The sequence below is a fragment of the Lepidothrix coronata genome, unplaced genomic scaffold, assembly GCF_001604755.1.
Source record: "Lepidothrix coronata isolate B3197 unplaced genomic scaffold, Lepidothrix_coronata-1.0 Scaffold181, whole genome shotgun sequence".
In the NCBI taxonomy this organism is placed as follows: Eukaryota; Metazoa; Chordata; class Aves; order Passeriformes; family Pipridae; genus Lepidothrix; species Lepidothrix coronata.
In genome coordinates this window covers 1859382-1876789 of record NW_016690361.1, presented here as the reverse complement: position 1 = coordinate 1876789, position 17408 = coordinate 1859382, and the positions used below count along the sequence as shown (strand labels likewise).

The following is a 17408-nucleotide window of genomic DNA, read 5'->3' as shown; positions in this document are numbered from 1 at the left end:
CTACATGTAATAGGTGCACCTAGCATCATTTGCTTTTCTTAGTAGCTTGTTTCAAGATGTGAAAATGAAGCAAACTGACTTGTTAGGAACTGTAATGTAATATAGGTTAGGATGAGAAATATGAACGTTCCTAAAAGAAGCAGATACAAGGCAAAATATAATATGGAAACATTTTCACCTGAAAGTATAGTTGGAGATAATTGAATGTTTTCTTGCATTTTTTTCTGAATAATGTTGGGAGGAGAAAGCCTGAATTTGATGACAGTTACTATGGCCCAAAATTATAGTAGCTTTCATTTTCTTTAAATCTAAATAACTTTAATATACTTATACATCTTGTTGGACCCATTTGATTGAGGACACTCAGCAGCTTTTAACATTTTGTTCCCAAATAGCAAGAATACATTGTCATGCAAAACGAAGACACAATATGACTTGCCTGGGGTATAATGAGGTATTTCAAAATAATTTACTGTCTGTCATCTCTGGAAAAACAGCAATTACCATACTGTTACTTCTCCAGTATAACTCAAAAGGAAGAACTTGTCTCAAATGTTTTTTTTATCTTTTTGCCTTTGAGGAATATATTTAAAGAGCTGGCAGCTGTTTTGAAATGTTTTCCTCACTTTCACGCTGAAACACCACAACCTGATCCGAACCCCTCAGTAATAGACTTTTGAAAACACCAGACCATTATCTGCTTTCAAAATGTGATTAGAATTTAATTCTGTTAAAATGCAAATGTCATGTAGAGGACATCTCTTTTAAAATGAAGGCATCCCCACAAAAGTTGATGTTAAGGTCTTGTTAATCCATGTTATCACCATTTGAGATAATTATTCCTTTCTGTGTTTGCAGAGTATCACTTCTACTGGGGTTGTTTTAATTTGTTTTTTAATGTCAAAAAATCTTGAGAAATAATTTATTGANGAGAGAATTATTCCTTTCTGTGTTTGCAGAGTATCACTTCTACTGGGGTTGTTTTAATTTGTTTTTTAATGTCAAAAAATCTTGAGAAATAATTTATTGAAGGTTTACATTGTTTATGATTCAGCATTTTTGAATTTACTCTTCACCAGCTACATTGGATTTAAACTCGTCCAAAGAAAGGTGTATTCAAAGAGGAAGTCTGGGACGTTATGGAGTTCTAATACTGATTGACAATTGCTCCATATGTGGCTCCAGGCAACTCGCTTAAACCTGTCAAGTCACTTTGGGTAATTGTGAAAATGGAGGCTATAATACAGACATATCTTTCAGCCAGTTAAGAGAATGAATTAATTACTAGAAATTAGCTTGTAAATTTATTTTAATTTTTAGTCCATCATCCACTGCTGTTTTTATAACAGGCAGAAATATATTATATTTGTCTGCAGGGGACTCACAATATGCCAGGACTCTCCTACTTTTTTTTAAGAGGTTCAAACAGTCCAGAAGAGTTGATGATTTAGTAGGGGAGGGGTGTTGGAGCCTGTTTGCCAGTGCCTCAGCACTCTCCTGCAGTCTCACCTCAGCGCCTGAAAGTGTAGGAAAACAAAATGTTTTCTGAACTCTGGGCATCTTCTGATGCTTGACCATTGCAAGAGAAGTTTAGAGAGGCATTACCTCTGTGTTCAAGGCTGCAATGTGGACCTGAATACTGGGCAGAAACAACATTGAGTGTTGTCTACAGGGCTTCTCTGTGTCTCTGTTTGTGTGTTGGGAAATTTTCTGCTCCTTTTTTAAAAATGTCAGTAAAAATATGGCCAGAAAACAGTCAGTTAACTACAGTACTGGCAACTGAGGAATGTTCAAATCCAATCCCAAACACCTGGGGAAATAGGTGCATGCCCTTGTTACCTGCTCCTCGGTATTCCTTGCTTCATTCAACATGTGCTGGGCTTCTTTGTGAGCAGGATGTAGGGGATTGATCCACCTCAAGGTACTTTGTGAGATTAATGTGCCAGATTCGTCCCATAGATTCATCTGACTCACCTGCTAGGAGGCTCTAAATGTTGTGATAATTAAGTGGTGCTGCTTTTACAGTGCATTACACCATCTGGCTCCAGATTTAGTTGTCTGTGTTTGGTAACTGATCCTGTTTGGAACTAAAAATATCTTCTGAGGTTCTAGATTGATTTGCTGTCATGATTAAAGAGGTTCTTCAGCTTGTCAGCTGCACCCATAGCCTGCTTAGTTAGTGAACACTGTTAGGAAGTAGGAAGAAGCAGGCAGGAAATTGGCATCTGGACCCAAGCTGAAAGGTAAGGGACATGCCCAGAGTAGATTTTTTCATTTTTATGCATAATTGCAAGACAGGTAAACAACTCTAGTACATTCACAAGTCTGCACAGAAATGTAACTATTTCTAGGAAGCCTTTTTTGGAAGAAGCTCGCTGTCCCATTACAATGAGTTTTTATTCATCGTGTGTATTTCCTTCAATAGACATGAAAATTCTTTGTATCTGTTGAAGGAAAAGGGCTTGAGTGGTATGTAAAAGAGGAGATGCTCACAGACATTTTGTGACCAGTAGTACTAGGTTTGGAAATCTACCAGTAGACAGACAAAGTTTCTGGGGCTGGTTAGGGACTCTATTTCCTGAGTCCCTTACCTGTTGGCCAACCTATCAATGTTAAGGGCTAGTAACAAAGTAAATGATAGAATAATCATAGAATACCAGGTTGGAAGGGACCTCAAGGATCATCTCTGAGATTAGCTCGGTTGGTTAGAGCATGGTGCTGATAACACCAAGGTTGTGGGTTTGATCCCTGTATGGGCAATTCACTTAAGAGTTGGACTTGATGATCCTTGTGGGTCCCTTCCAATTCAGAATATTCTGTGATTCTGTAATCTGATCCAGCCTTTCTCGGCAAAAGCACGGTCTAGACAAGATGGCCCCGCACCCTGTCCAGCCAAATCTCCAAAGTGCCCAATGCTGGGGAACCCACCACTTCCTTTGGGAGATTATTCCAATGGCTGATTGTGTTCATTGTGAAAAAATTTCCTGTTGTGTCCAATTAGAATCTCCCCAGGAATAACTTGTACCCATTACCCCTTGTCTTTTTCCATGTGACTCCTGGTAAAAAGGGAGTTTCCATTTTCTCTACAGCCAGCCTTTAGATACTGGATCATGGTGATAAGGTCTCCTCTAAGCCTTCTTTTCTCAAGGCTGAACAAACCCAGTTCTCTCAGACTTTCCCCCTCTGTCAGGCTTCCCAGTCAGATGCAGAAGCTTGCAGTTAAGCCAAGGAGGTCTCTTGCTCCACCTACTTCCCTTATCGTTAAAGGGTATGAACTGTTTTCATGCTTCCAGGAGAATGTTCTTGAAAAACTCACAGCACTTGTGAGTTCCTTTACCCTCCATGGAAGCTTCCCACAGAATCCCTCCCAACTGATCTCTGAGCAATCTGAAGTTTGCTATTCTATACTCTGATACCTAAAACATTTTCAATAGGTTCAATAATATTTATATAACATAATATTTAATAATATTAAATTTAAAACTACAAGGGGAATTTTGGTAGAATGCAGCAACTTCCTTTGGGACCACATTACTGCACCTTGCAGGTTGAAATCCCAAAGTGAATGTACGGGGAGCTACCTATGACTCTTTGTTATCTTGGCTTTAATTATTCATTTGAAGCTTACCCAAACGCCAGCACTGGGAAGCTGTTGCAGGAAGTCTGTGCTTCTCACCCTTCACGGTAATGTGTCTCAGAGGATTTGAAGGCCTAAAAGAATAATAAATTTTCTTTTAATGAGGTGGTGAAATTCTAAATTGCTGTATCAGATCCCATGTCTCCTTTGCAAATAAGGAAAAAATCAATAATCTGGACTCATGAAGGAGATAGTAAATGTCTTGTGTCATGCTAGAAAAAATTTCTCTGGATACAGGATGTTTAAGGAATATGATGAGTGATCTCCAAAGATGTATGTTGTCTGATGTATTTTTCTTTATGCCTGCAGGACCACAAAGCAGAAGAATTCACTGGTTCTCCACTTTACTCAGTTATGATAATCAGTTATGAGATGGTATTGCGATCTTTGGATCAAATTCAGGCTGTAGAATTTAACCTCCTAATCTGTGATGAAGGACATCGTCTGAAAAATAGCACTATTAAGACAACTACAGCCCTCACCAGTCTGTCTTGTGAGAGGAGAATTATCCTTACTGGTTAGTATCTATAGTTACTTTTAATATTTTGCTATGCTAATAGTGCTAGGTTGGGTAAAGGAAAAAGGCAGGAGATCAATATGAATTTTGACAATGGGTATTAAATGCAGAAAAAAACAGTAAAGTAAATTAAGTGCAGTAAATACAGGTTATTTCCAATTTTTTTAAAATAAAGTCAAAATTTGTCAGTGTCCAGGAGCAAGCAAGGAGCCTGGGAACTTCTATAAGGAAAGCAGGACTCTGTTTGCATACGCTTATTGTTTTCCTTTGTAGTTATTTAATAAAATTGATTTAGAACTTGACTTTTTAAATTCCTTTGTCAGAAAATTAGATGTGCAGTCTGTTTAGTTAGGAGGACAGTATCTTGTTATTCATGATAAAGTCTTAGGTCAATTCAGGACTCTGAGTAATTCCCATTGAAACAAAACGTCTATTTTCAAGATGCATTGTCAACATTAAACCCTGCATTCAATGGTTGTACTTTCATCAGTTTCAAGAAAAAATTATTGAATGCAGAATTATTTTTTTTTTCTTTCAAGGTACTCCAATCCAAAATGACTTGCAAGAATTTTATGCTTTAATAGAGTTTGTTAATCCAGGAATACTCGGTTCTTTATCCACATATAGGAAGATATATGAGGAACCAATTGTCAGATCTAGAGAACCTTCAGCAACAAAGGTACTTTGTTGAAAAAATGCAGAAGAAAACTCATAGACAGCAAAGTGAAATTTCCTTTCTATGGAATAAAGTGAAGCTCAGGACTACTAAGCAGAAGCTTTTCACCTTTCTATTTGAAGTAAATTCACTTGTTCTCCAAAGGAAGCAGAAGGAGTACATGCATGTTGAGATCACCTCATTTCAGCTGCCTAATAATTTGCAGGCAACAATTGTTCTTCCAGCACTTGCATTCCCCAAAATGCCATGTGCATTGCCATGTGACAATACTTCATTAATGCTTAGTTTTTCCACAGCACTGCAAAATCTCCATGATTTTATTGCACCTTGAGAAATTCTAGAATATAATTCAAGCCTTGGATGTCATCTGGGACATTATCTTCCTTTTTTAAAGACTTTAGAAACCTGATGTAGAACTAAGCTAATGCAGTGATACTAATTGGAGAAGAATTGGTCATTACAGTCCCATGTCAGAAAGTGGTATCATACTTTTAAAACTTTATTTAAATACCTAATTAAAATAATACAGAACATCATTCTGATGAAATACAAGATTATAATTAATTTTGTGGTTTGTTCTTTTAGGAGGAAAAGGAATTAGGAGAAAAAAGAGCAGCAGAACTGACACGCCTCACTGGACTCTTTATTCTAAGGCGAACACAGGAGGTTATTAACAGATTTCTGCCCCCCAAAAAGGAGAGCATAATCTTCTGCCGACCAACAGCACTGCAGCTGGAATTGTATCGAAAGCTGCTTAGTTCTCGAGTTATTACATCCTGTTTACAAGGCAGGCTAGAAAACAGTCCTCACCTAATATGTATAGGAGCATTGAAAAAACTTTGCAATCATCCATGTCTTCTGCTTAAAGCTATAAAGGTATCTATTTGCATAGGAGTGGGTACCTGCAATTAGCCATTTCAGCAGACAAAGGTTACTAAAACTATGTTATGGTCAATGTGCATGTCACTTAAGGTAATTTCCATACTCTCACCTACAACTTGCTTTAGGAAATCTGCTTTCACAAACAAATGTTAGGAAATCTGAATGTACTCAGGGAAGGTATCTCATCTGTTTCCTATTGCCTTATGGTATTTTTTTCCCAGGTATTTTCCTTCTTAATCTTGTCTTTGAATATTTACAAAAAATACCTGTAAATGTGAATTTTATGAAGGACACTGTTAACTAGAGATTACTGTACGTACTTTGTCTGCTGATTCCTCTGAATCCTCCCTGTCCACATGATAATTTCGCTTTCTCAAGCTCAGTGACACTGGGAGCTGCAGGCTCAAGGTTGGATGTCTCCATTTCCACTTCTCCTGGGATCCTGTCATGCTGTAGACCTTGTTATTTCTATAGAAATGTTCTCATTCCTGTAGGTAAATAATATGATAATTAGAACTTGGTAATGGTAACTTCTATGGCTACTAGTTGAATTCCAAGTAAGGTGTGTGGAAATGTAAATCTTTCCTAAATGACGTACTTCATGACTTTGTAGGAATGTCCACAGCACAGACCTCCCTGTAATTTTCAGCACTACCAGGTAAAGTTCACTGCCTTTACTTCATAGTATAAGCATTAGAAATTTTTCATATGCAAAAGCATAAGCCTTCAGAAAATACAGGGATAGGAAGGACTGTATGTGCAAGTCATTTATTGCCATTGTGGTTTTGACGTTTAGTCTGGCTTTTTCCTCCCTGTGAAACATTGATTTTCTAAGTATAGCAAGATATTACCTGTATTTCTTCTATTTTACTGGTTTTGCTTGCTAACTTTTCTTCATTTCCAGTTGTTTAACTGAATCTCAATGACAGCATTTTCCTAAACAGAGTGAATGAGTAGGAAGTTCATGGAAAATATTATGGGATTTAGAAAGAATAAACAGTGTATTGATTTCCTCCTCACTCACAAGGTTTAGATATGTTTTTTTTCTGTGAATATATATTTGTGTGGTTGTTTAAATAGAGAAGTTTTATACATTTTTCAGTTTTAAATATTTCAACTTTCTACTCAGCTACAAACAGTGTCTTAGATTAGAAGGTGTAAACCAAAATGAACACTCACGGTATTTTAAAACTTTGCTTTCAATCTAGTGTTGAGGGGTTGTCATGATCACATGATACACTATTTTGTGGCAGCTTTTGATGCCTCCTTTTGTTGTTGTAATAAAAATATAGCAAAGTTTAAAAAGAAATATGTTAGAGGGGATATGGAACTGTAATCCTTTTATTTTCAATAGGAAAAAAGCTGTGATCCTATGTCTGAGGAACACGATGAGTCCAGCCTCTACGAAGGTGTAATAGATGTTTTCCCACAAGATTATACTCCGGACACTTTCTCTGAAACTGATTCAGGAAAATTGCAGGTGCTGGTGAAGTTGTTAGCTGCAATCCGTGAGCTCAACTCCTCTGAAAGGCAAGTGTGAAAGAAAGTTGGAAGGGAGGTGTAATGGGAGTGACCTTCTGAATATTGATTTGCTTTTCAAATGCATGGGGGCATAACATTCAAAATAAAGGCATTGCAGGTATTTGCAGAGGTGCCAAATGTATTTATGTGTTATAGTCCTGGCTCTTTCTTGTTTAACTAGGACTTGCAGCTGACATAATTTTCAAAGATGCTCTTCATATTTTTTCCAGATAGAAATACTTGTATTTTTCACACCAAATTCCAGCAAGTAAGATAATTTGCTACAGCCCTTGTGTCGTAGTTTGAGACCCTCCACATTCTGTCTGGCCGTCCTGGTCCAACTCCGGGACGCCTGAGCTTCTTAGCTCCTCTCTCCCTGGTGCATGCTGCATTTTAGGACTTCCATCCAGTAGGAGTCCACCACCCCTCCTCTCTAGGAGGTCTCAGAGGGGTTTTGGGGGGAATTGGTTCAGTTCTTACGCCAAAACTCTGTAGAGCTTAGTTCTGCTCTGTTGCTCTTTCTCTCTCTCTCTCTCTCTCTTTCTCTCTCTCTCTCTCTCTCTCTCTCTCTCTCTCTCTCTCTCCTTGCAGAAGTTCTCTCTGCATTGCTGCATGCTGTCTCTGCTGCTTCTCCTTTATCTCTTGGCTTTCAGCCATAGCCTCCGTTCACTGCTGTCTCTCCCACTGCTCCAGCTGCCCACTCACAGTGGAGAAAAACTCCCAGCTTTCTAGCTACAAATACTTGGCCCAGTCTAACACTGTTCCAAGTTCCTGCAGCCCCCAGCCGGGGCTGGGGGGGCCCAGCCCCCAGTGGGGCTCCGGGCCCCTCTCTCCTCGTGGCCTCAGAACATGGCCACTCTCCTCCAACAACAACCTCATCAACCTTCTTTTCCGGTCTGGTTGTGATATGTTTATATTTTGCAGGAGCGCTGATTGGCTCAACCCCAAGGGACACCACCCCCTCGGGGGTTACCATTTTTTAACTCCAGGGGGAAAAAACACCTTTTTTCCCCCCCACACCTTGTAGTATATTAGCTTTGCTTTCAGAGAGTTTCCAATGCTTTGTATCTCTTTGAGGAGATGTATCAATCTATTACATAGCACTAAAATATTTTCATTATTAGATTATAAGTTATTTTAATCATACTTAGCTGCTCAGTGCTTGCTGCCTTTTCTGTACAGTGCAACCAGTCTCAACAGATGAACTTGCACAGGAACTGCTTATTTCCCCTGTGGTATGCCACTGGCATGTAGGAAAACCTCTGTTTATCATGGAGTAATAGGATGCACATGATTAATTTCTGTCCAATTGCTGATTGTGGAAATTTCACATGACCTGGTGTCACATGATAATTTTTTATGGACTCATGCCTTAAAGTCCAGCTGTTCCAAAAGTGTTTAGCTTTTCTTTCAATTGATGCTTAAATAGGACATGTTGTAATTCACTAGTGGGAAGTAACAGGAGATCTCTTGACAGTGATGTAATGCAGTATGAAGATATTCTCTTTTTACAAATCAGAAAGATGAGCCTGTTGTTGGAGTTGATATACTTAGAATCCATTAAGACCAGCAACACCTAAATATCTAAAGTACTAGCTTTATTTCTTGTAGGTCAGAAAAAAACAGGGGTATCAATAAAAAGCACATCTCCCTGTAGCAGTACTGTAGGAGATGCTGAGTTACAGCTGTTGTTGAGGCATTATTTTACACCTTTAAATTTTGTTGATTTAATTCAGTGCTTTCTTTTGTGTCTCTGCTCTTGTGGGTACTAAATAGTTTTTGCAATATACTGACTCAATTCTGGTCCTCTTCTGAAGTTTATATTCTATTTTTGAGGGAAAACAAAGGTGTGAATGTGCTGTTGATTGAGAAAAAAATACTAAATCTTGCAAAGTCTTTACAAACAAGTCTTGGATGTAGTTCAGTTGTAAAGTGTAATAATAAAAATATTCTAAAACATTTTAAAAATCTATTCCTGTTTTTTCATGAAATTATTTGTCTAATTCTTTAGAACTTGTTTTTAATCAAAATTATTTTTAAAAATAATGAAATTTGTTACACCTAGTTTGGATTACAAAAGACCTCTGAACAAGATCTGGTAGAAAATGCCCTAACTGTCCCTATTACTTTATTTATGGATTAAATTCAGAAGATATTTGTCAACTTAGTAGAATCATCCTCAGTATCTGGGAGGATAGAAATGTTAGATTTGCAGATCTTTGAAACTTACTTAGGCAAAATTTCAGAGAAAATACACCAACATTGTTTGGATCATTAGATCAGACTTATTTTGGTTTTCAAAAAAATAACAACAAGCTACCATAAACTGTATCGTTTATGGTATCTTTCACTAGCCTTCATCCCAGTTCTTTTCAATCATAAAATGTCAAAAAGAATCTTGACTTTCCTATTCCACTTACGGTATGTTTCTTATTAGAATTTTTTGAGGTTTTCTATAGGAGTTCATAGTAGCTTTTTCAGTAAGTGGAATCATGTATATATTATTTATTAGTTCTTACAACATCCTCTGCAAATGCTGCCTTAACAACAGCTTTTTTGTAAAAACAGAGGTATTTTTTGAAAAATCTGTCTTTGTGATTGGTTCTGAATCCCTGCAATCTGTGCATTATGCCAAATTCTGTTGCAAATGGAAACATTAATTATTTAACATTTAAACGCTTGACAGTAGGTGTAAGACATCCAGATCTAGTATGTGATTCTAGTTAATAGGAAATGTTTTATTTCTTAGGAAATAAAAGTAACCTCAGGTTAATGTGTAATTTTTGCTTGACTTTTAATTTTATTTTCTTAGATGTCTTCAGTAATTTTGTTATCAGACTTTAATTTTACCAAGGTATAAGATGATAATTTTGTTTTACTGTTTGACAGAGTCGTACTGGTATCCAATTACACTCAGACATTAAACGTATTACAAGAGACGTGCAAACGCTATGGATACTCTTATACCAGACTTGATGGAAATACTCCTGTCTCCCAGAGACAACAAATTGTTGATACTTTTAATAGTAAATTCAGTCCAGCTTTTATCTTTTTGCTGAGTTCAAAGGCTGGTGGAGTAGGACTGAATCTGGTTGGAGCATCTCATTTGATCCTTTATGATATCGACTGGAATCCAGCTACGGATATTCAGGTGTGATAACAACTATGTATGTGTGGTTTGGGATGGGCATCAAATGAATTCTTGATTGATTTTGAATTGCCTGTCTTTACGTGTCTTATTGCTTCCCAGTTGTCACATTGCTTCTGGACAAGTACAGTACTTAGGGAAAGCTCTTTCTGAGAAGAAAAGAGGAAATATTTCTCTGGCATATTGTATATATTGGGATCATTGGAATGCCTCTTGCAGTAAAAAATAAAATTATTAAATTCTGATTTCTTTGGAGGAGTGAATCGTATCCTCTTTGTCTCCTGACATCTTTTTAACTGGAGAGTTGCTGTATTTCTAAAAAGAAAAGGAAAACAGGATTAGATTGCATAGGAAATGTTGCTGTTGATTTGCAATCCCTGAGAAAAAGAGAGAGATTCTGATCAGAATTACAAGAATGAGAAAATCCCATGGTTATGATGCCAAAAGAAAGAAAACAAAACCAGTGCTGTGCTGTTCTTGTAAAGGCACTGTTCGCCTCAAGGGATTATTTAGTTGGCATAAGAGTATTCAGTTAAAATAGTTCTTAACAATAACAATTAAAAAAATCTTTTTTATGAACTCAGTAAGAAACTTTTTATTGTGGAGCAATGCTGTGTGCTTAGTACCTGAAATAAGCTCTGATTCTTGGCCCTGTTCCTCTTCCAAGGGTGAATTAGTACCCTCATGTGGTCACTTGTCTTGTTGCTTGAAACAGTCTGCTAGATCAGACAAAATTGCTACAGGTTGCCAGAGTCTGCAAACCATATTGTGGGTACCTGTACCCAGTATGTAGGTGTAACCCATACTATTCTGAAAAAAATCATATAGCAGTACTCAGTTTTACGTTTTGTTTTTTGAAGAAATAAAGGGCATACAAACCACCATTTTTATATTTTTAAAAGAAACGGAAAAGTCACTTTTAAAGACGTATTGTGGCAAAAAACCATTTTGGAGATGTGGGAGAACAAGGAGTATTCCTGAAATATTAAATGGTTGTTAGTGCTTGGAAAACAAATATGAAGAGAGGATTTCTGGCAGGAAAGAGTTGAAACCCCCACTTTCCTACTACAGTGTACAGAGAGAAAGGGGAGCATATATGGCAGAAAGTAAATTAGATTTTCAAAACTGTTTATAGTTAATACCAGAAAATTCACAAAAACAGTCAGTTATTGAGGAATGCTTTATTTGGACAACATCTTTTTGGACAAGGGAGTAGAACTGGTAATTCAATCAGTGGAGGCTACACATTTTAGTTAAAATATCATTGTGAAGTAAGCTGTTAATACCCTTCATCTTTTTGCTTCTTCAGGCTATGGCTAGAGTGTGGAGAGATGGCCAGAAACATACTGTACATATCTACAGGCTGCTAACCACAGGTCAGAGATGGTGCTCAAACTTACCCTTGAGTGAGACAGCTGTTGAAATTTTGTCCATAAAAGAAAGGGAGAGAGTGTTTTTGGAAATCACTCGATCTTTAAAAACATATTATTTGTTCTGAATTCAGTTAAAATGAAGACATCACATTGGTTTATTTGCCTTTGCTTTGCTTTTGCTTAAATAACTGAATATAGTGGTTTGGCATTTTCTATGTATACTGTTTTCAAGAAATGGATTTGACTTCTTCTTTGCAAATACTGGTCAAAAATTATCCCAATTTATGTATTTTTCATTTTTCTTTTCAATACAGGCTCGATAGAAGAAAAGATTTATCAAAGACAGATTAGCAAACAAGACCTTTCCGGGGCAGTTGTGGACCTTTCCAAGACATCTGAACACATCCATTTTTCCACTGAGGAGCTTAAAAATCTCTTTACTCTTCATGAAGATTCCAGTTGTGTAACTCATGATTTGCTTGAGTGTGACTGTGACTGTATGGGAAAGATTGACCATCAGAGTGAGTTTGTTTTTCTTTATCTCTGGCCATTGCTGAGGAATCCATTCTGAATATACAGTCTATCTCTGGAGAAAACCTTGATGCTCAGTAAAATAGGATTTGAATAGTGAAGTTCATTATAGGGTCTTTCAGATATTGGCTGATTTATCTAATCTGTAGGAGCCCTTGACAAAACTAAGAGGAGAAAAGATTAATTCCTTGCAGTAACAACCAGTTCATTTATTATGCCTCTTAAATTGAATTAGCTATGTCCAGCTTAACTAATGATTCCTTACAATCAAATGACACAATATGGTGTTCTGTTTCTAAATATTCAAGGACAGTAATGAGTAGCTGGTAAGGGCTAGTTAAAAAGCAGGTTATCTGAGGGTAGCTATACCAGATGAAGATCTGCACGAGCTCACTGTATATAAGCCTTCATTTCTGAGCTGTTAACTAAAGCTGATGCAGGATGATTAAAATAGTTATTTGAGAAATGCTGGAAGACTCCCTGGCAGTTGTAAAGTCAGGTTGCAAATATTTGCCTCTATCCTTTCTGTAGGAACCTGTCTCCTGTTCTTTTGGCATATCAAAATTGGTTTCACACCTTGCTGCATACAGATATATAGGTTTAAGTTAGGAGAAGGATTAAGAAAAAATAAATTGTCATAAGGTGTGTTTGCATCTTATCCATTTTAATTTTCATAGTTCATCTAGTTTCTTAAAGGAAAGAGTGTCTATTGCTCTGATATATTTGCTTTGGGCATGAAATATCCCTGTACACTATTTACAGCTGTGATAGTGAGGTACCAATACTGATATCTTCTAAATGCACACTAATACCTCAATAAAAAGGACTCAAGAAATGGGTACAAGAGCGTGTGTTCTCAATAGACATGGGCAAGAAATGAAGTAATGTGGACCCAATATGGGACTATTTTGCTTGATGATTTGCATGTTCTCAGGTAATAGGCTAGAATTCTGTTTCTTTCTCATCTCATTCTACCCAAAACAGGGAGGACGTGGCTAGTGTAAGCACAGGGCTTCTGTAGCCATAAGAATTTGATTTTCTCCTTTATTTTTGCTCCACATGCTGATTAAATCATCTTTGTATCTTTCTTTAATGATTGAAAAATTAGACCTTCTGTTTTTGCGTGAGTAAGTGATGTTCTAAAATATACCAGCCTCCACTTAGGTACTATTACAGGATCTGTGTGGGAAAGGCACCTTTCATGTTAAATGTTAGCCAGATTTTCTCAGTGGCGTTCAATGAGGCAGGTACGGCTTCTGGACTGCAGAAATCCTGAGAAATCTTGTGTTGTCGCTGTGATGAACACTGGTCCGTGTAATTTTAATTAGCACTTTGCAACTGTCTTAACACTCTTGACTTCTTATCTTATGATTTGAACACGTCTTGGTTCCATCAATTCAGCCACAGCACTAGTCTCTTGGATTCTGTAACTGGGACTTCCTCGAGGGTAATTATATCCTGGTCCCAGTGAACAGAAACTTTTGGCAGTAAATCAAGGAATAGCCTGAAGGCCATTCTTAGACTTAAGTGGTGGTAATGATGGAGTGAGGGGAAGGTTAATTTTCTAAAGAGCAGATGACAAGCTGGCTCATCGTTTCCCTAGTGAAATTGCTTGGAGTCATGGTCTTCAGTTTGATCACACCAGCATGCAGCTATCACTAGTTGATCTCTGCCTTTCCTAAGAACAGAAAACTGTCAAATTACTGCATCAGGGAACATTTGTGCACAGAAAAGCCAAGAACTCTCACTGATTTGTCTCATCCATTTTTAGCAAGTATGATTCCAAACAATGTAATACAGGCTTCACAATATATGAGCTTTTCATAACGATCTCTATTAGATATACACCAATAAGACTGGATATTCTTGACCAAGCTCCTGTGGTCCATTCACACTAGGACCATCTTTAGGAAACTACAGGAGCTTTGAAAGGAGAAAATTACCTGTGTATGGATCATGCAGATGTGTTGCTTGCTATTCTGCTGGCCTTCAGATCAGCTACAAAACTGTAAGCCTATTGTTTTACCTCATCATATTATAATTTAAGGAGTTAAGAATGCAGAATCTCTAAATACATCTATTCTAAATTTTCTTCTAGCCAGTAAAAGAATATATTTCAAGTCTACTTGAAATGTGCATCATGTGTCAGTCAAACGAAAAGTCTTGTGCGTTATGAGTCTTTATGGACTCTTCAAAACTTTAAAAAATTCAGGAATACTCTGAGTCATGCCTCTTACATCCCTGGTCTTTCCTAAGGAGCACATAACGCTGCTATGAAAATACTTGGTAACAGGTTTTAAACCAGTAACAACAGTGATGCAATTTTTCCCATCCAAAATAGTTTGTTCATTTTCCCATGCATCAGATGAATCATAAAGCCATCAATCTGTGACATGTCCTGCAATGACCGGGTACTGTTTGGGGCTTTAGGATCCTTTGTTGAAAGTGAATTCATCTCTTTGTGCTTCACAGCAATTTCTTTTCCTTACTGTGATATATAATATTGTGTATATTGAACAATTTGGCAAAATCTGGATGTACAGAGTGTACAGATCTAGTGTGCTGAGTCAATGAAAGAGCTACATAAACTATTCTTAGCTGTCTGGAATGATTCCTCTGGGAAGCAATTGAAGCTAGTGTGAATTCTGCTGCACCATACATCTAGATTCAGGTTTACTTAAAAAATGGGAGCAGCCCAAATGTCACGGAATTAAGGAAGATAGAGGAAAGGAAATTGCCAGAAAAGATATTTCCTGTCCCATCCGTGTGTAAAAGGATTTGTCTTTATGCTAGCATATGGTGATTTTGATAAACTCAATCACTGAGCAAGAAACAGCCTTCCCCCTCTTACTGTGAATACATGTTTGGGTTTCATTGGCACAGAAGGGTTATATATGCTGTTCTATTTTCTCTCATTTGTTATCACCAACTGGCTTATTGATTCAGACTGAAATTTTCTGTCTTATTTTTCTCTGATTAATCTACTGCATCATTTTTTTTCAGATACTTCCTCAGAAAAGCCTTCTGTATCTAGAAGTTGCCAGCTTGGACAAAACCATGGGAAGCCTAATTCAAAGAAACCACTCTCCATGTCACAGTTGATGCAGTGGAAACATTTCGCTGGGCAACGTCAGACTCTTGCTGATCCTTTCCTTGAAAGGATAAAGGAGAATGTTTCTTTCATTTTCCAGAATGTAACCAATTCAACTTCCCCACCTAATAAAACTTAAGTGCCTTTCCCTGCCACTTGCATCCTTCTGGTCATAGACCAAGTAAACAACTGATGTGCAGTTACCTTTTATTCTTTTTGCCTAGTTCTGTTTTGTGTGTTTCTGATGAAGTTTCTGAGTAAATGTGATTCCTGGTGTTTATACAAGGTTACAGTTACATAATTGCTGTAATTATAATACAAATTTTTAAAGCTAACTTGGCTTTCCAGTCTTCTGTTCCTTTGATTACAAAATTAGTAAGATTGTTTTTATGCACATTCCTACTGTAAGTCTACTTTGGTTTATATTTTCCATTTGACCATAATGATTTACTGCTTGTAAAGCTGGCAACTCTTCACCGAACTTTTACAAGATTAGGCAATGCTATATACAGGTATATGCTGTTAACAAGATTCTGTTTGGATTTCTGTTATGACAGTGAAAAATTACTTATCTGTTTAAATGTGGCTTTCTAACAAGGTAGATATTTTTTTCACTCAAATTTACAACTTAATGAAATTCAGAGCAATAGTCACTAAAGTCCAAAAATCTGAGGCCACAGATTGATACTGTGTCAAAATACTCTGAAATTCTCCTATTGCTTTTACTTGGGAAAATAAACTTTATTGCTTAGACGTACAGAGTACAGGCTTGTCTACATTTAGTTAACTCCTTTTAAGGACACTTTCTACCAAACACTGAGTACTGAGCATATTTTCATGGTTTATTTTTTAATGACTATATTTTCCTTCTTCTTTGAAAACATAAACATTCAAAATCAGTTTGTAGCTTTTAAGTGAAGTATTTTCAAAGGCCCACAAGAGCATAAGATTGGATAATTTTCAGAAGTACTGCAAACTTACAGAATTTGAAAGACCTTGAGCAAGGGCTCCATTGTAATTCTGCATTGTGTCACTTGATGTACAACCTCTTGGTATTTGGTATATGTGATAACAGAGGTCAAAAGCCGAACTAACTTTCAGAAAACAGTTTAAATTGGTTTATTCTCTGTGTTATAACAGTTAGTGCTCCCTTTTTCCCTAGACTGTCACTGAGTTCAGAGTCCATCCTAACCCATGATCAAACATTCTCTTTGCATTCTGATGCAGTTTGGGAACTGAAAGACGTGCACTGACCTCTATTTACTGTCCAAATTTACTTCAGAGGGTTTTTTGAGGTTTCTTTGACTCTAAATGCTGAATGACACCAGGAAATAATGAAGACCAAAGTGAGAGAATGGTTGAGGAAGTCATCAATTCTGAGCATCTTTTTGGCATGCAAATTGTGGTCTTGGTAGCAATTAGAATTATGCTAATAGGTAGAGTTTAATTCTTTAACATTTTAGGCTGACTGTTAAAGAGTGTGTTCTTCCCCCTGTGCATGGGGAGTGTGGCAGCTTATCCAGGTGCTGTGCTGCTGTGGTGCCCATTCGCTGTTAGACAAAGTTCCCACACCTTATTTTACTTAGCAAGGACAAGGTTTGCTTTCATCTTTGTAACTCAATAAGGAGATTCTAGCGAATCTGTATAATGATGATTATTGTAATTAATACTTATTTGAGACTGATCACACTTAGATCTGTGCTGCTGCCCGTAAGTCTCTCCAAGTTTGCTCCTGTCCCTGTCTGTGGGAAGCAGGCCAGTCTTTTCTGTTCTCTGCTGATGCTGATCTTGTATGTGGTTTCTTGCACCTGCATGAACAAGTGTATGGTTCCATGGAACCAGTTTGGTTCCATTGCTCATTTGTTTGTGGGACCATGATTGTCTCCACTGAACACACATGAGCCCACTCTGGTTTGAAGCAAACAAACCGCAGTGCTGTTGAGGAAAGCTGGGCATAGAAGAAGAGTTTGCTTCAGGATCCACACCAGGCTGTTTTATCTTTTCTGATGAACATAGCCCCTCAGGAGTATCT

General features: G+C 37.3%; 1 protein-coding gene across 2 annotated transcripts in view; it reads left to right on the top strand.

Annotated features, from left to right (window-relative positions):
- Nucleotides 1-16103, top strand: part of RAD54B (RAD54 homolog B (S. cerevisiae)) — a 63264-nt gene extending 47161 nt beyond the window's left edge. For both annotated transcript variants that reach the window (XM_017830607.1, XM_017830609.1), the window contains exons 8-15: nucleotides 3947-4154; nucleotides 4694-4833; nucleotides 5416-5706; nucleotides 7067-7242; nucleotides 10123-10384; nucleotides 11691-11757; nucleotides 12069-12275; nucleotides 15289-16103. In XM_017830607.1, the coding sequence (XP_017686096.1) occupies nucleotides 3947-4154; nucleotides 4694-4833; nucleotides 5416-5706; nucleotides 7067-7242; nucleotides 10123-10384; nucleotides 11691-11757; nucleotides 12069-12275; nucleotides 15289-15515 (1578 nt within the window). In that variant the 3' untranslated portion in view covers nucleotides 15516-16103. The remainder of the gene's footprint in view (nucleotides 1-3946; nucleotides 4155-4693; nucleotides 4834-5415; nucleotides 5707-7066; nucleotides 7243-10122; nucleotides 10385-11690; nucleotides 11758-12068; nucleotides 12276-15288) is intronic.
- The last annotated feature ends 1305 nt before the right edge of the window (nucleotides 16104-17408 follow it).